We start from the raw sequence: 20,787 nt of genomic DNA, 5'->3' as shown, positions 1-20,787 counted from the left end.
ATTTTTGCCTTTTTAATATCCATAATTAAAGTTTAGTCTTTAAAAATGAATATAAAGATCAGAAATATTTTCTTAACAATTATAAAAATATTATAGTTTATTTATTAAATACACTTTTTCTTTCTCAAAAATGTACAAATAACTTGATAATTAGTTTATCAAAATCAATTTCAAAATAATTTTGAAAAAGAAAGTTAACATTTATCCATATTCTAATATATAATTTATAAATTATTTATAGGTGTAGTTTGTTCTCTTTGACTTTCGGTAAAAATCTTTTGTTCTGTCGGTTGTTGGATCCGATTTTGACTTCTGGAAAACATAAATTGGATTAATCAACAATAACATATTATAAAAAGTAGAAATAAATTAGATTAAAACATTGTATAAATAGATTTACTTACACAATGTATATTGCTATTAGAAAAACAAAAAGTCCAGCTATTATTACAAGTGTTATGACCAATATTGGCTGTGGAATATCAAGTAATGGAGTGTCTCCAACTGTGAAAAATATGGATAAAAACATTTATAACAATTTCTACTTCTTACATTTAAAATTGTACTTCTGTTAATGTAATTACAATTTACTATCTGGACACTTAATTTTTTGAGCCAAGATCTCGAATTATCTACGTTCACTTGTATTGGAATTTTTCCGGAATCAACCTGTACGCTGCAGTCGAAATAGGTCCATCCTTCGTTGCAATAGCAAGTATCAATTGTCGAACATATCTATGAAATTATATTAAAGTTTTTGAAGATTCAAATCTTCTAAAATATAATTTAATGACAACACAAAAATTTCTTAATAAACCTATTCTTCCTATAATATAAATTTTCATTATGCATAATATAATACTACCTGACAAAATAAAGCTGATAATTTTGATGTCATACCCCATGTCCAGAACATGTTTTGTTGTTATCTGATGGACACTTGTCAACAACATCATCTAATTTGGTGCAGTTTCCATTAATGCAAACCTAATAAATTATATTAGGTCAGAATTTGCAACAAGTAATGCAGAAAGCAATGACAATTATACTACACCTTATTTTCGCCACATTTTGACCCTTCCGGCACTATAGTCCATATGTCTGTACTTTCATTCCCTTGCATTAATCTGTTTAAAATGTAATTTAATTATTGTTTTTAATTTATTTATTAGATTTAATACATATAAGATGTATTAAAACATACTTGCATTTGGAAATGCTTCCATTATTTGTAAATTCTGCAGAAGTAAATTCAGTATCTGGCTCCATTAAAGGTTTATTATAAAGTCCTTTCTGGCATTGAAGTGCTCCACATTTTACATTCCTACAATGTTATCATTACATATAATAGTATAAATTATATGAATTCTAAATACAAATCTTACTCTGGTAGACATTTCTTGTATCCTCCATGTCCATCTCTTCCACAATGTCCACCAAGTCCTCCTTGAACATTTAGACGGTCAAAACATATGTCATCGGCAGGATAAGAATCTATCAGTTAAGATATTTTTTGATTTAAATGTGTAAACTTTTGCGAATTTTCATTTCTTATTACTCACTGTATCCCCATATGTGTTCGCATAAAGATCGTGGTGAAGGACACGTTCCCAGATAACAGTAATTCTCACCATCTCCACATAATTTTCCATTTTTTTGATAAATATCTGTGGGACACTAAAATAATAAAAATTAAAAATGTTACCATAAGAAATTTGGTTTTTCACAACATTAAATTAAATATAGCTTACTTTTCCATGAACTCCATCACAATATTCTGGTATGTCGCATTCCGAGACGGATTTCCGACAAAGGTGCCCTTTTGGCTTTAACTTTAAAAATAAATATTTACATATCTGTTCATTAGTAATTGTGCTTATCATAACAAAAAATAACTCACTTTGCAATTATAGCAACATTCTCCAAGAGAACATTCAGCTCCATGCTTTAACTTACAGGTAATAGGATTGCAACATGGCTCGTTATCCAAACAATCCTTGTTTAAAATTGTAAAAATATCTTTAATATTACATTTGAAAGTTTTGATAAATAAATAATTACATACTTGAATGCTACCGCAGTCACAATCTTCATCAGTTTCTATGATTCCATTGCCACAAAATGGAATATTTTCTAACTGAAAAATGTATGTAAATACATAGATTGGTATATATTTTGATTTTATAGTTATTATCTTTTCATTAAAAATGCAAAAATGTTTTTTAAAATATTCAATAGATTATGACTTAAAAAATGTACCGGATATGGCTTATTGAAAAGGCAGATGGCTTCGTTATTCTGTAAAATATTAAGGTACGTTTCAAGATTGCATGAAGAAAAATGGGATCTGGTACTATTTCTGAAATATTAAAATACATTAAAATAATACAAAATATGCAGTTTCTAAAATTAAGATAGATTCTTTATAGGTATATAATATGATAAATATATCAAGGACTAAGTATTGAATTAAAAAGAAACATTTGATATCTAAAATGGAAAATTTCTTTACGTTAATGTTTCTTCCATAATGCATCCCCTCCACCAATCTTCGCAAATACAGTCAGCTGTAATTTAATAACAAAATATATTGTGTCAGAGAAAATTATTTAATATTTAAAAACTTACCTGAATCATGGTTTATTCCTAGGGTATGTCCTAACAAATGAGCTGTAGTTCCGGCAATTATGTGAGTATCGGTTCTGCCCTGACATGAAAACACACAAACTAGTTTTTAATATCTTTTTGTCATTAATAACTTAACATTTTTTTAACTTACTTGTAATATAATAGCAGATTGATCAGTACAAATACTACGTGGAGTACATATTCCCAGTTTTTCTTCTTGAATTTCGTGGCCTCTAAAAATAGTTTAAAATAAATGTTAAAACCTTATTAAATTTTACTAATAAAAATAACATTGCTTACGTAACAAAAAGCATAACATCTCTATTGATTGTTGATAATTTATCAGTTGCATAATTAATAAAATTATTCATTATGCTCTGAAGAGGGCTTTCCGTGTCTACGTAATCATTATCGTTCCAAGTTTCAACATATACTATCGACAGCCGAGTATTCATTTTTTTATAAAACTGTAACAAAAATAAAAAATGAATATTTTGCAATAAGATCAGCTGCTTTCTCAAGACGCATCACTTACCAGATCGACGTAATTTACCGATTGAATAATATCACCGATTACTGCAGAATGTATGCCATTTTTCATGTTAAACTACAAATTTAAAAATATTAAGGCAATTCTAATTTGTTTATCAAGTTATGGACAGAAAAGAATTCTTACCGTAATTTTATCGATGACTATACCCACTTCGATATATTTAATTAATTCTTGAATATTTCTCTAATGAAAAAGATTTTTATAAATATAAAATTTAATTATAGGTTTTTACAAAAAAGTTCAACACATTATACTCGAGTTCTGGCAGTCTCAGTTAGATTTCCTTCGTCTGTATCGTTTGTATTCACTTCTTCAACTCCATTGATATCTGTTATAAAATATTTTGATAAATTTTGAATCATTACACGATACAAAAAAAAACATCTCAGTTCTTTAAAATGTTACATGTAATTTCATTATACTGAGTGTTCATAAGTAAAGCTTACTTCTGAGCAGTAGACTTGATGATGACGGTGGTACATTAGTGATAACAAAAATTTTTTTGCCCTGACTCAACACTTATACATTTATTTACTACAGACTTAAAGGATGATATTTATTCATACAGTATATTATTTGAAATTCTATCATCATCAAGTCTACTTCTCATAAATAAACTACTTATTTGATCATCCTTTACTAGACATTGATCTAAAATATACACAAAATTTTCTGAACACTTTCATTTTAACATAATTTTGTAATTACTTATTCATACTTTATTTCCTTTTCTTTTTTAACATCAATATAAATATTAAATGATAAATTATATAATTTTTATTTTGCAATTCCTTACACATTATACTGTGAAAATAAATATATTAATATTCTTTAGATTCTGAAAGGATATTTATTTAATGCAGATTTTATTACATACAAGTTCAACAAATTATTTTATAATTAAAATGAAATAGGCAATATTTATTATTCTACTAACAGAATTAATAGTAATCTCTTGTGGGGTGCACAATGGACCTTTTAGGTCAAGGTGTGTTTGGCCCGTCGGTCCTACATGTACAATAAACAATAATAGCAGTAATAGCATTGAATTGAACCGATTTTTCCCCTCTGTTGCTGCCCTGTGGGCACTAAGAGTGCCTTTTTTAATTATATCTATTACAAGTTTGGCTAGGCCCACAATTAGTAACCAAGTGTTGGAGCCTGATATATCCAGGATAGACTACCCACTAAAACTTCCTGGAGCATTTTCTAGGAATTTTTCATGAGCAGTCTGTGGCATAGGGGACTATAATTGAATCTGGGCGAGCAACTCGTAAAGGGAGTTACTTGCCCAAATTTGATACTAGGTCCTCCAGAGCAATAGGCTGATACCTTAACTGCCTTGGCTATCTGGCTGTCAAAATTGAACTGATTAATTATTGTAGTAATCTACCAATCAGCGTGACATAAAATGAGTCTGTGTGTACTAATTAAAGAAAAAAATTACATTAACATTTACATTGTATAATATTTAAGATGCCGTTATATAGAATAATAATTTTATAATTATTAGATTTTCAATATACAGTTACCGCATAGTTTGACTGTGTCTGTATCAGGTGGCAAATGATATATAACATGAGGATGTCTGATCTATAAAACATAAAAGTAACTTATTAAGATCATTTTGCAGTAATTTAAATAAAACAAGAAAAACTCACTTACCGAAAGATCACCTCCATAAAATGGATGAATGGCTAGAGTATCATTTTGCAAGTAGATGATACCGCTTATAAAATAACACATCTTATATTAATTTATAATAATTAATAAATATAATTAATATATTTTTTAATGCCATTTTTTTATACCTGATCCCATCGCAGGTTCTTAAAGCAGCTACGGCATCCGGATAATCTTTTATAGTTGCATGATAATAGCAATTTTCTATAGACTACGAACAAAATTACTTATCTTAATAATTGATTATTTATAATCGGGTTCTAATAAAATAAATAATAACCTGTGATGAATGCACTACTCCATCCGGTAAGTATGTTTTATAAATTAAATTCGGGGAGAGTAGGTATCTAAAATGAATATTAAATTTATTTTTAAAGGTACTGTAAATATGTGTACATTATATATAACTATAATAATATAACCTTACATCTAGTAGAGTTAAGTTTAATAAGCTTAATTTGTAGTTGCTAAGAGCAATGATAGTTCTGTTCATCTAAAATTAGGTACAGGAAATAAATGAGATAATAACCTTGACACAGTTGACACATGCAGTTATTAACATGTTATATCTTTCAAGATTTTTAAAGCATTTTAAATTAATCTTTATTACTTATTATTAAAGAAAATTTGCCAGCACAGATTATGTTCTTTTGATAAAGAGCGTAAGCAGTATTTTTCTTTTATTACATAATATTTAATTATTAGATAAAAATCTCGAACGGAAATGCTAAAGGGTAGTTCGAGCGAATTTATCGGTGGAGCTCGAGCTATAATTAATTATAGAATTTTTAAATTCCTACTTGTTTATTTCTAATTCCAGGCGAAAGTCGTAATTAAACGCTTTTATCAGCAAGGTAGTTTGTTGATAATGTTTCTCGGACTGGAAGAAATAAATAAATGTTAATCTATTGTTATAAATTTATTAACATTCAAACTTTAATAATGGTTAAAAACAATTTTTTCTGAACTAATTTTAAAGTGTCTTAAATGCTGTTTAATTTTTCCAATTCATCATTGGGAGTGTCTTACAATTCTAATTTGCGTGTTGAGTGAAATATTATTTATTAAAATTTAAGCAATTAAAAAGCACAGTTAAAATAAAATAAAAATTAAACAGCATTAGATTTTGTTTTCTAGCATCATCATATCTATGGCATTGTTTTGGAAAGATTATAATTAGAATTAAATCAAGGCACCTTTAACAGTGAATGAAGTTTAAGGAATGTTAACATTTTCAACTATCAACAGACTAACTTTGAGTGTCAATAGTTAAAAATGGAATCTTTCCTTGTTAACCGAATCAAAAACATTACCATTCTTTAAACTTCACCCACCGTTTAAGGTGCATTAATTAATTTGACACACTAACTACAGTGGCTAGTTCATCCTGATTCTAATTAGGTTAGCAAGTATCAATCCCTTTTGTCCCCATATAGGCTTGAAAGTAATGGCATAGTCTGTTTCGAAGGAAATGGCGTATGTCATAAATTGGGCGAATACAATAGCTTACAGTATTGTGTGAGGTATATTTTGTGGATATTCCAAGTTTGAGATGCTGTTTCATCTGAATGGGATTAATAATTTCATAAGTCTCATTCTGTAATTTCTGTAACAGCAATTCATTTTCTGGATATTGAAGTCTCAGCCTTTCCACTTCATCTATCAAAAGAAAACAATTTAAAATTAGAGTTATATGATAGGAATATTTAATTTATGCTGGATAATCAATATTCAATGGAAATGCAGCATGTTTTTTTATTGTGCAAATTTTATATTTAACATAATAATTATATAGCAGTTAAACACTGCAAATGAAGGGAAATTAACAATGAAAAAATGAGTGCTTAAAAAGATAATTATTAAAACCCAGACAGCTTGGGGATTTATCCCCAAGCTGTCGTAACCAAGTGTTGGAGCCTGATATATCCAGGATAGACTACCCACTAAAACTTCCTGGAGCATTTTCTAGGAATTTTTCATGAGCAGTCTGTNCTCGACCACTGGTGGGTTTTAGTAAATATTTTTCTTCTTTAAAAGAAAATAGCAAAAATATTTAATTATTAGAAAAATTTATACCAATTCATGTAAATTTTGAGTAAAATTTTTAATAGAAACTCATTTCTATTTAATAAATTTCTTTAAATTAAACAATTTTAAAAAAAGTCCCTAAATTTAATTTGAATTCCGTGAAATTTATTCCCCACTATATTAAGCTTATTTGTAAGTGATGGGGAAATTTTTCGTTTCAGGGAATTTTTACGAAAATTTGTAATGAAAATGTTAAAAATGATTAGATATTATAATAATAATAATTGTCCTTATAGATTTATTTTTTACAATTAGATAATTTTGAAAAAAATAACTTCGTAAATATTTCCAAAAATTATTTATTTTTTAGGGAAAGCATCCATCAAATTTAATTCATTTTAATTAAAAAGTTTAGGGTATTCTTATAATAAAAATTTCCTTTAAAATATTTACCTAATTAAATTTACTTCAAACAGGGAATGCGGGTGAATTTTTTCGGTTACTAAAATAAATTTCCCTAAAAATCCCATTATGAAAAAAAACTCAATATTTAAAATATGAGAAAATAATACAATAATTAATTTCCCTATTCACAGAAATTACTTCTTAAAATAAAGAAAATTCCCTAAATATTCGTTAAAATTTGTTTCTTTTCGAAAGCTTTCTCACGTAATTAAACAAGTTAGGAAATGACTAATGCAATTTAAAATTATTAATTATTATTATTATTACATTGCTTCTGAAAATTAATTAAGTTTTACTTGGAAAGATTTAAGCGTCCTTTAGCGATTAAGAAGGAAAATTTTTTAAAAAACCCTGAAATGACGAGAATTTAAAGCATTTTCTACCGAACTTTCCCCCAGAAATTACCCTAAAATCCCTATATTACGTGGGAAAATATTTGATGACGTAATAAATATGATTTTATCGGACGAAATTTTATATTTTAAAATGTTATCATTTTTTTTTTCTTAGTGAATATTTAATTATTAGAATTTTAAATCGGGTAAACGGCAGAAAACTTAAAGAAAATAAAACTTACTCATGATATGTCCACCCGCACATAGACTAAACATCAATAAGAGGGAAGAAACTAAAGATGGATCCATGAAGGTAAAAATCAATGAAAGGGAACAAAAAAATAATGGAAAGTGCAATAGAGCAACCTTTTAACTCTGGCATAACACAGGCGAATGGGTAATTGCTTCATTAAAGGTTTGTATCACATCCTCTCTGAATTCGAGTACCAAATCCAGATTGGCAAGGACACCTGCAATTAATGCACTTACTCTATATTATTATTAATCGTGCCATTATTTTTTCTTAATTTAATTTATTTAAAAATTAATCCAACTCCATATTTTCTAATTAATCAACTAAATGAGTGATTTAATAATTTTTCCGGCATTTTAAAGTATTTTTTAAGTAAGGTGTTTTCTGTATATTAAGCGTACAAAAGTGAGTTTTTCATTTATTTAATTACGTAGTGAATTAGTTTCGTGATTGAAAACTTTATAAGTGATTTTAATCCGCTTTTTACACTTATAAATCAATTATTCTGGCGTGTATATATATAATTTTTAATGTTACTTTTGTAATGTTAAAAGTTATCAAGAGGTGGCGGCACGTTTTAATTTTGACCTCGCCCCCTCTGGAGGCGTAAGTTTAGTATTTATTAACTAGCCAAATTTTAATTAAATTTAAATTGTATAATGTTAAGAAACGTTACAAAAATTATTTATATAATAGCAAACTAGACAGTATTTATATTTAACATCTGATTTAAACAACATGCCGCCATATTTAGTCATTTTGTAGTGTCTACTTCAGGATGTGCGCCATTTATAAACATTCTTGTAGAAACTATAAATCGGAAGTGATGATGCAGGAGATAGCCGCGTAACCATAGAATGTTCCATTAGAGTGTATGAACAATACAGTAGAAACGCTTATCCATCAGACCCCGCGACAGATAATAGAATTAATTTACAATCCGTAATTAATACCCAATCCTGCACGTACAGAACAGTACAGTATGTATTGTACATTATGGCAGTAGCAAAAAGATTTAAAAGTTTACTGTAACTGTACCCCTAAAACTGAATTTAGCACTCTGACGGTTAAAAGAATGACGGATAATGGATATTTTACTATACTTCTGGGCGAAGTGAGCTAATTTAGGTTATAAATTGGCCAGTTAAGAAGTGAAATAGTGACTTAGAAATACTGTATACAATTTCAGTTTGGAATTTAAAAGAAGTTTGTGATTCGATAAATGAAGGAATGCCAGCGATATAAATATTTTCAGTTCAAAGTTCAAGATTTTTATGTTCTTAGTAGAGGACGTCCAGCAACGAACGAACCCTTCGTTAAATTATTTTTTCAACGAAAAAAAAAACTGGAGAGGTAAGCTATTTATTTATTAGAATTGAACCTACCAAACTAAATAAATGAAAAAAAATTAAAATCTATACAGTATTTATTTGCTTATAGCCGAAACTAGCAAAAACAAGTACCAACCAACCAATGAACAACCAGAATGACCCATAATCGAAGTTGTTAAAGCTTCGGACTATCCTCTGTTCGTGAGGACCCGGGTTCGAATTCGAGCGGTCAAACACTCCATGTTCGTCCCGAATATGTCAGGCTCCGTTCCTCATCATTGTGGGCCATGCGTAACCCCTGATAGATGTGATTAAAAGGCCTTCTTAGTGCTCACAGGACTGAAATAATTTAAGAACAAAGTTGAATTGTATTAGCAAAATACATTATTTTAATTAATAAATCACTCACTCTAATAAATATAGCAATAAAAAATGTTGACAAATTATCGATGAATGTTTAGTAAATTTGCCTCTAACGCCATCCGATAGTTAACAAAACCAAGATCTTATATTTTATATGAAATTGTAATTACGAAAAGTAAAAGTAGAAATGGCGGCACCGGGATCCGATAATTGTTACGAATTTTTTGTTTTGAGTTTAGTATAGCGGAAAAATGGGCTAAGTCCCTTAGTATAGTACATAAAATAGTTAATATAGTATTATATACCTCATATAGGTAAATAGGAAATAACATCGTTAATTACGACATATCGTAACTACAATGTACAAAGCTCATCGTAACCCTTTTTACGACAAAATATCAGGATTGGTTTTGTTTATTTGGTTACGATCTGAGAGCGGAATGCCTCCCGAGAGGTCTTTAAAGGGAAACTGGTCCCTATTTACGTGTTAATAAAGTGAAGAAAACCCGGGAAACTCCACGTGGCTAGCCCATTGGACAGGCTCGAATCTACGACTAACTACTAGTGTTTATTGGTATTATCCACTCGACCACTGGTGGGCACACAAAATATCAATTATCTAGTTTGCAGACTATATTGTTTCGTTAAGAATGTAGTTCGAAACTTTCAAACTGGAGCATGCTTTCTCCGACGTGAGTTACGGTGATAAAATGGAAGAGAGAAAAAGAAAATGTAATTTTTCTTCTTCCGAAATACAGGCGTTGACAGACGGAGTCGAATAAAAAATAATAATATTGATAGAAGGTAATATAATAGAAGGAATTCAATTAACACTTATTTAGAAAAAGATAATTGTTGAAGATTAATTTGAGAAAAGTGAATAGCGTCATATAGATTATGAAAATGGCGATATTACAAAAACTTTTCAAAATTAAAAGGTTAGTAAATTCCTATATAATAGAGAGGTTGCAGCCGACGTTTTCAACGCGAAAACGTGTACGTCGGATGTTCGGCGCCGCCTTCCTGTAAGTCTAGCAGGGTATTTCATCAACATTGCCTAATCGTGGTATTTGTAAATCCAGCGATTAGACTAATACCGAGATTACTGACGCGAGGATTTCACCAACAAATTTTAGTGAAGGATTAGTAAATCCCGAAATATTAAGAACAGGATTAGTGAATCCGATAATCTCGACACTAGCGTTACTAGAAAATTTTCTTACATGTTACTCGATTGGATATTTCGGAAAGACGTAATACGCACTTAGATACAAACATGGCAGACAACAAGAAACGAAGTCGACAACCCGATTTTTCTTATCGAGAAACAGAGTATTTAATGGAATTAATCGAAAAATACAAAAATATAATCGAATCAAAGGAGACGAATGCCATATCCTTAAAGAAAAAAAATGAAACGTGGCAAGTTCTAACCGAAGAGTTTATTTAATAAGTTTCCGGAGGTTAGTAAACGGGACACAAAAAACTTGAAAGTTTTGTGGAAAAATTTAAAACAAAAAGCAAGAAAAGATGTGAGATCAAATAAGCGAGCACGGATGAGTACTGGAGGAGGAATATGTGCCGATATCGAGTGTCCAATGCCACCAATTACACAACAAATTTTCTCCTTAATCCCCGACAATTTACGCCTCTCTCAAATCCTGTTGACAGCGATGCTGATTTTAATGTCCCTGTCGAAGGTAAATTTGTTTATCTAATTATACTCGATCAAAACTAAACAGTAATAAAGCAGTTAATAATAATAATAAATGACAATTTAATAAATAAAGTTATAAGCATTGGTATTTATTTTCAAATAATGTTGTGGCCGAATTTCCTGCATTACTGCAACAGCAATCAGGAGAATCAAATAATGAAACTTTGAATGCATCAAATGTAAGTGTTAAATAGTTAATTAATCCCCTTATACATATTTCCCTTTGTTTTTAGAATTGTATTTTAGTGATCCTTTGTATATAAAGTACTGTAAAATTAGCATAAAAGTAATAAAACTTTTATCAACAATTATAATTTGATGTTAATATAAATTATGTAAACAAAGTATTTTAATAATAATGTTTTGATACTAAAAACTAATTAGCCAAACAAAAATTAATTTTTAGAGCTNTACACTAATCGCCCGAATTTGGTGGATTAGTTACTAATGCCAGATTACGTCTAATCTTAGAATGGTGGAACGCAAAATCAGTAATCCTGTATTAGTGATAGTTGTTAATCCTGCGATTTGTCTAATCGTCTGTTGGTGAAATAGGGGATAGAAGTTTGACAATAGCGTTTGGAACGTCGAGCATGATTCCACTGACGTTCCAAACGCCATTGTCAAACTTCTAGGCTTACAGAAAGGCGGCGCCGAACATCCGACGTACACGTTTTTGCGTTGAAAACTTCGGCCGCAACCTCGCTAATGTGTTTACCGATATTTCGTGTGCTTGTTGTAAACGCCTTTCCAAATGAAGTTTCGATGTTCCTCAATTAAACATTTTTCAATTCTCTCGGCATTCGATTTTAATCCGATGCAATCGAATGTCGAGAATTTAATTTAAAAGGTCATTTCTTTATGAACTTTTAAAAATAATTTTATGAATTGTTTTCAGTTTTACACATTTAAAATATTTAAACTGTGAATTTAATAAAATCCGTAAATTTAATTTATCAAACGAATAATTTTAAAATACATATCCAATAAAATAATATATGTAATTCGAAATGAATTTTAAATCACACGAATTATTTTATGTATATTTTGCCTATTTATTAATAAAATGCAATAAATTAGACAATTTGATTAAAATAAAAACTAAAATTAGATTTTTTGAATATTTATTTTTTGAAAAACAAAAACCGAGACAATTTATTTCACGGAAATGGCCGCTAGGAGTGGTTTTAGCGCTCGTTGAAGTAGTTTCATTTGAAGTGTATTTCGATAATATTTGCATTTCGGCTATTTGTGTAGTTTAATTTAATTGAACGAGAATTTGTAAAATCGTTATTATTTTAATTTGTAAGTCTATAATTAATTTTTAATTGTTATATACGCGTTCACTTGTTAAAATTTGATATTTGAACCTGTAAAAAATTTAATTTAATTATAAAACTGAAAGAAATTAATATTATATTTTGAATATAGAGTTAATATTACTTTCAGTTTTAAGAAATTATAAAATTTTTAAACAATATAAACTTTAAATAATAATAATAATATTAATAATAGTAATATTAAATTATCGTCACGACCCAAACGACATTTAATCGTTTGGGTGGCAACACTGTTTGCCACCCAAACGATTAAATGGAAGGTCGAGAGTATATTTACAATATTTCGAGTTTGTAGAAATCGTACGCGGCTAACTAAAAAAACAGTTAACAATGTTTTACAGTTAATAAATACAAAAAAAAAAAAAATAAGGCTGGCGTCTGATATATATCTACAGTATTCGATCGGCCCGCTGCCGCATTCGAGTTCGAGAACCACTTCGAAGTATCGTAAACATACTCTCGACCTTTCGTTTAATTGCCGAGATGGCAACCTTACTCAACGTTCATCATGTCGGAGAGAAATCGTTTGGTTGAATTTTGTTCTTTCAGTCATTTATGAAACAGATATTACATCGCATCACAAAAACTATTTATTTTTACATCATTTCATTATTCATAATATTGCATCGACAAAGCTCATGTTATCTGAATTCACTGACAGTTTTAAAAATCTGTTTACACCATCTTTCGTCGATAATGAAGAGAACAGAAAACGGCCGTTGTCTAGGTAATTTGTACTTTTCTCACTTGTTTAAATTGATTAATCGCCGAATAATAACGCATTCTTGAGTAGAATAAATGTAAATATACTGTGGGTCGCGTATAAGATGAGCCCGATGGCACAAAATCGCTCAAAAAGTTTTGACAAACGAAATTAAAAAAAAAAAAGTGAACGGGGTCGTTTGCACCGGAGCTCGCCGCCATCTTGTTTTTGAAACGTGCTAATTTAGAAAAGAAGAAGGGAAAACTTTTTCGATGGTCGGACGTTTCTGGAGATGTTTATAACTTAAACCATGTTTCGCTTAATTAATTAGTTTGAGAATTGCGATTCGCCTTTGTCGCTTGCCATTGAAAATACGCTTTGTTTACGTCGCTCGCGCGCGCGCCGCTCTGCTAAAGGTTGCGAAGTTGCGATTATTGTCGTCAGGGGACGTTAGTTCGTTTCCGGTTTGTAATGGCGGAGGATGTCGGTAAGGCTCTTTTCGTTTACTTTAATTTTTAAGAATTTATTGTAAACGTCAGATGTATCGCTTCCAGTCAGAAATATATCGAGATTTTACACGCTATTGGGTACAATTCAGTAAAATAAAAATATTTCTTCGTATATCATCTGATAAGTTATAGAATTTGGTAAGATTGTAGTGCTGGTTACACTGTAGAGGATTTAATTGAGGTTTAACATATTGTTTGATATTTTAAAAAATAGTAGTTGAGTATACGTTTAAGTAGATAGATTATAGGAAATATAATTGATAATAGCTTTCATGACAGTCAAACAGTATTAAAACAGTAGATATTTTTGATTTTCTGAAGATTAAAGAATGGAAACTGAATATAAATGTTTTTATGCACTAATTTAGTGTTAAAATACATTGCCAGTTTGTCTAAAAGATTTGAAGGATATCTTTTAACAATATTAAGAGTTTTAGTTTGGAGAGATATGAGTATTCTAGGACAAGCACTCTAATAAATTTTAGAAGGAAAGGAAGTATACAGAGAGATTTGTTTTATATTGAACATATAAAAATGTTAAAATTAACACCTAAGGTCAAATAAGTTCTTAAATCTAGAAATGATGCAGTATACATTTTCAATTGTTTATGTATTTATTTATTTTTCACTGTATTCAACGAATTTTATTTGCAGTTTAATGATTTTTAACTTATTTGTACTGTAGTTAAATAAAGTGTATTATTATAATAATACATTTTATTTTATGTCATTTATTTTGGAGTTTTTTTCTCCTGTTAATTATAATTTCATAGAGTTATTTAATTTCTTAAACCAGAATATAAATTTGCACTTTAGAAATCAACTTCAGCAAAAAGTTCAATCAAACAAAAACATTTTTAATCTAATTTGATAGATCTTTTTTTCGTTGAGTATTCTATCTGTATCTTTTGCTAAGCTGAAAATTATGAATTAATTATTATTATTATTTTTTTTTGGAAAGTGTTAAATAGAAAGAATAAAAAATTATTAAATAGTGTATAGTTTTATATATTATAAAGAGTTTGATGTGTACAAACTAGTTAAACATTAAGATGATTATGTGACCATTCATATTGATAGAATATTTGTTGATAAAAATTTTAAAACTACTTGAATTCTGTTATGTACTGTACAGTACTTTCACTTTGTATAAATCTTTATTTTCAAAGATGGCCTCAGCTCCGCAGAGCACCACCGAGGTTAAGAGCAGAATGTTTACAAGCATAATACATGTAAAACAAGAATATGTTAGATTACAGCTATATGTTTTAGAGTTCAGTTAATGTACTTGGCAAATTATTGACCACAGAGTAGCCAAATACTTTCATAAAATAATTTGCATAGAAGTTGATTACATAAATACATGGTAACATACATAGAGTATTATTAACAAATGAGCATAGAATATTATAATATAAAATATTATATCAATGATAAATGCATTTGAGAAAACCTCAGTCCATTGAGACAAATTGACCTAATTAACGGTAGTTCTGTTGAAATAAGTATATACTAGTTATTTAAATGCTACAAAACAGTTTTTGTCTTTGACAAATATGTCAAGGCTGCAAGGCCAATTTTCTTCTCGCGGAAGTAGAGTGGTGATGGTAAAACACTTATTGTCCAACATAGGGCATTTAAACAGATAGTGTTTTACTCCATCTGTTTCGTTACAAATTTCTCACAGTGAGTTTTCCGATTTGCCAAACCTGTGAAGATATTGGTTGAACTTCCCATGTCCAGTATAGAATTGGACCAATTTTTGGAAGAGTAGAATCTGAAACCTTGGGAAAAAACTCCTTTGTAAGACATTCGCTATGCTCCTCCCATTGTCTTTGCCAGATAGCAAATGCATTTTCTTTTGTTTGTCTTAAGATGTGACATTGGGGAGTGGCATTATAGCTTGGTTCACTTTCTACTTCAGAGGCCATGTAGGCAAGTTGGTCAGCCTGCTTGTTGCCAGAAACACCAGCATGACCCCTGACCCAAACGATGGCATACCTGTTGATATCTTTGGCCAGTTCCAGCAAGATATCGTGGACTATAGGTGAACGCCACTGGAGGTTGTGAATGGCTTGCATAGACGAGTAGGAGTCTGTAAAGATAGTTATTTCTGTTCTATTATATATGGAGTCACACCATCTAATGGCCGAAAGAATGGCCCAGAGTTCTGCTTGAAAAACAGAACAGGTTTCCTCTAGTCTTGTTGTATATGTGAATGTTTCTTCATTATTAGCATATACTACAAAGGCACATCCAACAGCTGTATTATTCTTTGAGCCATCTGTAAATATGGTGAGATGTTGTATGGGCCAGGGTTGATCAGTGATGTCAGGCCAGTAAGCTGGGTTAATGCTGGGGATACCCTTTTTAGTGCGTTCAATGTTATCATAAGGTATTCCATTGATCGAGTTGATTTGATTGTCTTGGATGAGCCACCTTTGTGTGATTAAACTGATGGTAAGCTGGATGGGCAGTTTTCTAGCCAAAAGTTGTAATGCTTTTGTGGGGGCTGTAGAGTAAGCCCTACAGATACGAATAAGTGCTCTTTGTTGTGCACTTTGTAGTTTTCTATCAATATGCACCATTCCGAGGCAGTCAGACCAGACTGGAGCAGCGTAACTAATCATTGGTATAAATACCGAATCATATATTATGCTCATTATTTTTGAGCAAAGCTCCCATTTACTTTCTGCTGCTCTTGACATGGTATTAAAAGTAGGTTTGTCCTATCACAGATGTACTGCATGTGAGGTATCCAGCTGAGCTTGTGATGTAGAATCAGGCCCAAGTATTTTAGTGAAGGTACAATCTGTACACTAGTGTTTCCCATATGGATTGTAGGTGTTCTTCTGTATAGGTGTGGAGCCCTTGGTTTTGTAAAGATAATACCTTTAGTCTTTTTGGGGTTAAAATCCAACTTGTTGTTTGTACCCCACTCCACCACCTTAGCTAGGATGTTGGTTGCCTTTTTTTCTATTTCTGCCCTGGATCGAGCACATACTAGAATCATAGCGTCATCCGTGTACGCTACAGCCCATTCATCACCTAGGTTTGTATTTAGGAAATCATTAAAAATAAGATTTCAAAGGATGGGGCTGAAGACAGACTCCTGAGGACAACCATGTGTGATTTGCCTGTTGAATGTGATCGAGCCAATGCTGAAGGTAGCCGTCGTTCTTGTAAATATTCATTGATCATGTTATAAATGTAAGCAGGGCATTGGCTTTGCCTAAGCCTAAATAAAACCATTGGCCACCAAGCCGAGTTGAAAGCACCAGCGATGTCCAAACTGAGTCCAAGAACGTAAGGATATGTTTCCTGAAACTCTCTGATTTTACGTGTTAGAGAGAGGATGGCATCAACCATACCCTTCCCTGGACGAAATCCAAATTGTTGCTGATGCAGGTAACCTTGGGTTTCCAAATGCCAGGTCAGTCTGTTTATTAGAAGACGTTCAAGGACCTTTCCCACCATCGGTAGAAGAGAGATGTTCCTGTAATCATTTGGTGTGTGAATATTGGCTGACCTTGTTTTTGGAACCATGATTAGTCTTGCTTTCTTCCATGCTGTTGGAAAGATATTATAACGTAGGCAGCAATTGTAAAGATTCAAAAGGATCTCAGCACAATGTTCCCATATCATTTTGACTATATCAGTAGTGCATCGGGGCCTGGTGCCGTTCTGCGTGCCAGTCTTTTTATAGCCGCATTAACTTCTACTACCGTGAACTGAGGAGGAGGGTAAGAGACCAGCGGACGAGTAGTTGTTTGATTTCTTATATGTTGATGAAATTCAGAATCATTTAGGGGATTATCTTTTGGACACAAAACGTCCATTAGATGTTCAACTGTGTTTTCCATAATGCCGCCAACGCCTTTTGTGAATCCTGTAAGACAGGTGGGTGTTTTAAGTTTCGAAGCACAGTACTTGTAAATAAACCCCCAAGGATCAGATGAGCAGAATTCACGCCAGGACTGAATCTTGGCTTCTCTGATGGCAGCCTTGTAATTTGCTTGATACTCAAGGTATTGAGTTTTTAATAAAGCTCTCTCAGGAGTTTTGCAGCATTGAAAAAGTCTCCTGTTTCTGTTGTTCTTTAATCTCATGTCTGCCAACTCATCATTCCACCAAGGAACTCCCTTTTTATTTGGCTTGCTAATAGAAAAGGTGCAATCACAGGCATTACCGATGGTATGTATTTGCCAGTTGATAAAGTCCACTGCTACATCCCTGTCCTGCAAGTCTGACTGTGGGATAATGTAATTATCCAGGTAACCAAAAAATTGTTCCCAATTAGCGTTGTTAGTGTTATAAATTTTTTGATGAACTTCAAGTGTTCCCATGTTCATTATATAACCTGAATGATATATAATTATTATCAGATAGATTATCATCTGTTAATACCCTCCAATTTTGAATTTCATCAAGCAAATTAGACAAAACACAGGTGATATCAATTCAAGAAGACCCATTAGGTCCTTCAAAAGTTGGGGGAGAATCCATATCATTAATAATATTGAGGTTGTCACGTGCCGTAAAGTCTTCAATGGCCTGCCCCCTTTGATCCAAAGTCTTGCTGCCCCAAGTTGGTGAAAAGGCATTAAAATCTCCCCCAATAATTATATGGTGTTCGTGGAAGAAATCTTGGATGTCCTGCAGGATCTGCAATTCCTGATGTATATCTTCCCTCTTTGATGCGTAAACACTAACAATGACAAAAATATTTGCTAAGTTGCTGGAAAACAGTTTGTTAATAGATTATCAGACTGCTTCATTGTGATAATGTTTAATATAGAAAATTTAGTTGATATGCAACTTGTTTTGACATTTTTGATAGTTTAAAATTATTATACTTTTACTATTGGTCGATATTTAAAACTAAGAAGGAAAAAAAACCACGCAATATAATCGTGTAATAGCTCCTATTGGTTAACGAGTAAATTACAGTCAATTTCTTTTATTTGATAACGACTTCTATTGGTTGACAGTTCGACGTCATATTTTAAATTATTTCTCGATGTTTATTAATCGATATTATGGAAAAATAGAACGTTTTATCGTTGGAAACGATGAAAATTTATTTATTTTGATAAATAAAATTGATGAAGATCATTAAAAATTAAATTTTTTCCCCCTCCTTCTCGATCGATTCTTTTATCTTATTGAATTGTTTTCTCCCTTATATAGGTGATCAGCGGATGAACTAATTGGAAATTTGATCGCTGCCTAGCAAGAAAGATTGTACCTACTTCGATAAACATCTAATCTGATGTAATTATTTTCCAGCATTAATAAAACCAAGCCTATAAATGTTTACAAATCTTTTAATGTGATTTAATATGTTACAACTGTACTAATTCCATACATATATATATATTTATTTATTTAAATTTAATTAAAAAAAATTAAAAGAAATATGTAAATAATAAATTCTAAATGATAATAAAATTATTTATATTTTTATAATAAAGTATTTTCGTTATTTTATTAAAAAAAAACATGTGGCTGGACCAAAAGTCAGTTAACCAGATATACTTGTAAATATACAAACTGAGTGGATTAAAAACATGATATAAATTACAATTAATTTAAAATGTTTTTTTTTTATTACTTCAGTAATTGTAATTTAATATTAAAAAAATAAATAAATTATTTATTTAATTACATTTTAAGTAATGGTTAACTAACTTTTGAATCACTTTGTATATTTACATCATCTACATAAGTTGGGAATTATATTAAAGTTTTATAGTTCAAAATATATACCTTTTTTTTACTGTAAATAATCCTTTATAACACCGTTAAATCCTTTTACTTTATTTAAACTGATATTGTAGAGAAAATAAATTTAAATATTAATCTATAACAGGCAATTTAAAATTTTTAAAAAATGTTTTATAAAATGATAAAATTATCCAAAATTCGACGAAGAAATGTTAATAAATTTGTAAATAATTTAATTAAAGGATCAAAAAGATATTTTTTAAATAATTTTTTGTATAAAAATCGAAATATTTTTACTTTTATTATATATATTTTTTAGAATTTTGGGATTTATGATGGATATAAAAAAACAACCTCCGATTGGTATTACATGAAATTTTCTAAAATTTAATACTTTACTGAGATATTTTGAGATAAGTTTTCTACTCTTAAAAATTAAATTTATATTAAAAAAAAAATACATTTTTCAAAAATAATTTTGTTTTTCTTAAAAACTTTAAAAGAACAATTTCATTTATTTGCATATTTTAAAAAGTTTTTAAATGAAAATATTCAAAAATAAATAAAACATTTAAAAAATATATCAAGACATTAAAAATAAAATTCTTACTTAATTCGAGTTATAAAAAACTTTACATTTTTTTAATATTATAAATATGCATAAAACTTTTCTTGTAAATTTAAAAATAAATAAAAAATTTATTTAATTTTTTAATTAATTTTATACAAAATAAAAACTGCTAAAAGTTCGATTTTTAAAAATTTATTGTTATTTTTTTTTTTTGACAATTTAAATTCTATTCGATCAAATATCAAGACATTTCCTTGCATCTCTACTAAGTCAACCCTCTATAAATCACATCTTTGAGATTGCAGCTGCTTTATAACCAGTGAAAGGAGACCAAAAAGGGGAAGATTAGAGGGGAGAAATGTCGACGAAGATAGTGTCAAGTGTGCAGTCTTGTCACCTAGACCAATGACCAAAACTTTAGCTCTGTCATAAATAAAAACCTCGTCTTTACCTCTATACTATATTAAAACTTTTTCTATAACTTCCTCCTTTAGTATATAAGAAGAAGAATAATTTGCTACACTTTGTATAAATTTATAATTTACGATGTAAAGTTAACTTCTAAAAAAAAAAAATACAAA

General features: G+C 30.0%; 2 protein-coding genes and 1 long non-coding RNA gene across 5 annotated transcripts; 1 reads left to right on the top strand and 2 right to left on the bottom strand.

Annotated features, from left to right (window-relative positions):
- Window positions 1–200: 200 nt before the first annotated feature.
- LOC111627704 (zinc metalloproteinase-disintegrin-like atrolysin-A) lies at window positions 201–8,472 on the bottom strand. 3 transcript variants are annotated; one of them, XM_023371324.1, is made up of 26 exons: window positions 7,935–8,465; window positions 6,375–6,523; window positions 5,665–5,744; window positions 5,145–5,211; window positions 4,993–5,075; window positions 4,847–4,910; window positions 4,714–4,774; window positions 3,436–3,509; window positions 3,305–3,364; window positions 3,164–3,235; window positions 2,929–3,095; window positions 2,780–2,861; window positions 2,629–2,707; window positions 2,513–2,567; window positions 2,260–2,359; window positions 2,066–2,137; window positions 1,901–1,996; window positions 1,752–1,832; window positions 1,563–1,677; window positions 1,386–1,494; window positions 1,205–1,324; window positions 1,055–1,127; window positions 901–987; window positions 585–735; window positions 405–504; window positions 201–312 (listed from the first exon to the last, which is right to left on the bottom strand). In XM_023371324.1, exons 1-26 carry the CDS (start codon window positions 7,999–8,001, stop codon window positions 225–227), a joined length of 2,352 nt encoding a protein of 783 aa, XP_023227092.1. In that variant the 5' UTR covers window positions 8,002–8,465; the 3' UTR covers window positions 201–224. The 3 variants fall into 3 exon arrangements, 2 of the variants coding, with proteins under 2 accessions (XP_023227092.1, XP_023227093.1); XM_023371325.1 differs by lacking the exons at window positions 201–312; window positions 405–504 and having other exon boundaries at window positions 597–735; window positions 866–987; window positions 7,935–8,471; XR_002757048.1 differs by lacking the exons at window positions 201–312; window positions 405–504; window positions 585–735 and having other exon boundaries at window positions 930–987; window positions 1,209–1,324; window positions 7,935–8,472.
- On the top strand, window positions 7,988–9,887 carry LOC111627708. The gene is made up of 3 exons (XR_002757049.1): window positions 7,988–8,107; window positions 9,135–9,298; window positions 9,369–9,887. It is a non-coding gene; the product is annotated as an uncharacterized LOC111627708 (long non-coding RNA).
- Window positions 9,888–15,578: 5,691 nt separating this feature from the next.
- LOC111627694 lies at window positions 15,579–16,538 on the bottom strand. The gene has a single exon (XM_023371311.1). The coding sequence runs from the start codon at window positions 16,536–16,538 to the stop codon at window positions 15,579–15,581; it is 960 nt and encodes a 319-aa protein (XP_023227079.1).
- Window positions 16,539–20,787: the final 4,249 nt, after the last annotated feature.

The sequence above is a fragment of the Centruroides sculpturatus genome, unplaced genomic scaffold, assembly GCF_000671375.1.
Source record: "Centruroides sculpturatus isolate CEXI.00-Female unplaced genomic scaffold, Cexi_2.0 scaffold468, whole genome shotgun sequence".
Lineage (NCBI taxonomy): Eukaryota > Metazoa > Arthropoda > Arachnida > Scorpiones > Buthidae > Centruroides > Centruroides sculpturatus.
The sequence above is the reverse complement of the archived record's forward strand: the minus strand, read 5'-3'. Positions and strand labels throughout refer to the sequence as shown.

Bases quoted from the DNA above. Each gene is read 5' to 3' on its own strand.
- LOC111627694 (XM_023371311.1), bottom strand. From the start codon at position 16,538: ATGATTAGTTACGCTGCTCCAGTCTGGTCTGACTGCCTCGGAATGGTG.
- LOC111627704 (XM_023371324.1), bottom strand. From the start codon at position 8,001: ATGGATCCATCTTTAGTTTCTTCCCTCTTATTGATGTTTAGTCTATGT. The intron at 5,212-5,664 runs GTAGGAATTTAA...TATTCATTTTAG, and splicing joins CTGGAATTAGAAATAAACAA to ATACCTACTCTCCCCGAATT. The intron at 2,862-2,928 runs GTAAGCAATGTT...AACTATTTTTAG, and splicing joins GATGTTATGCTTTTTGTTAC to AGGCCACGAAATTCAAGAAG.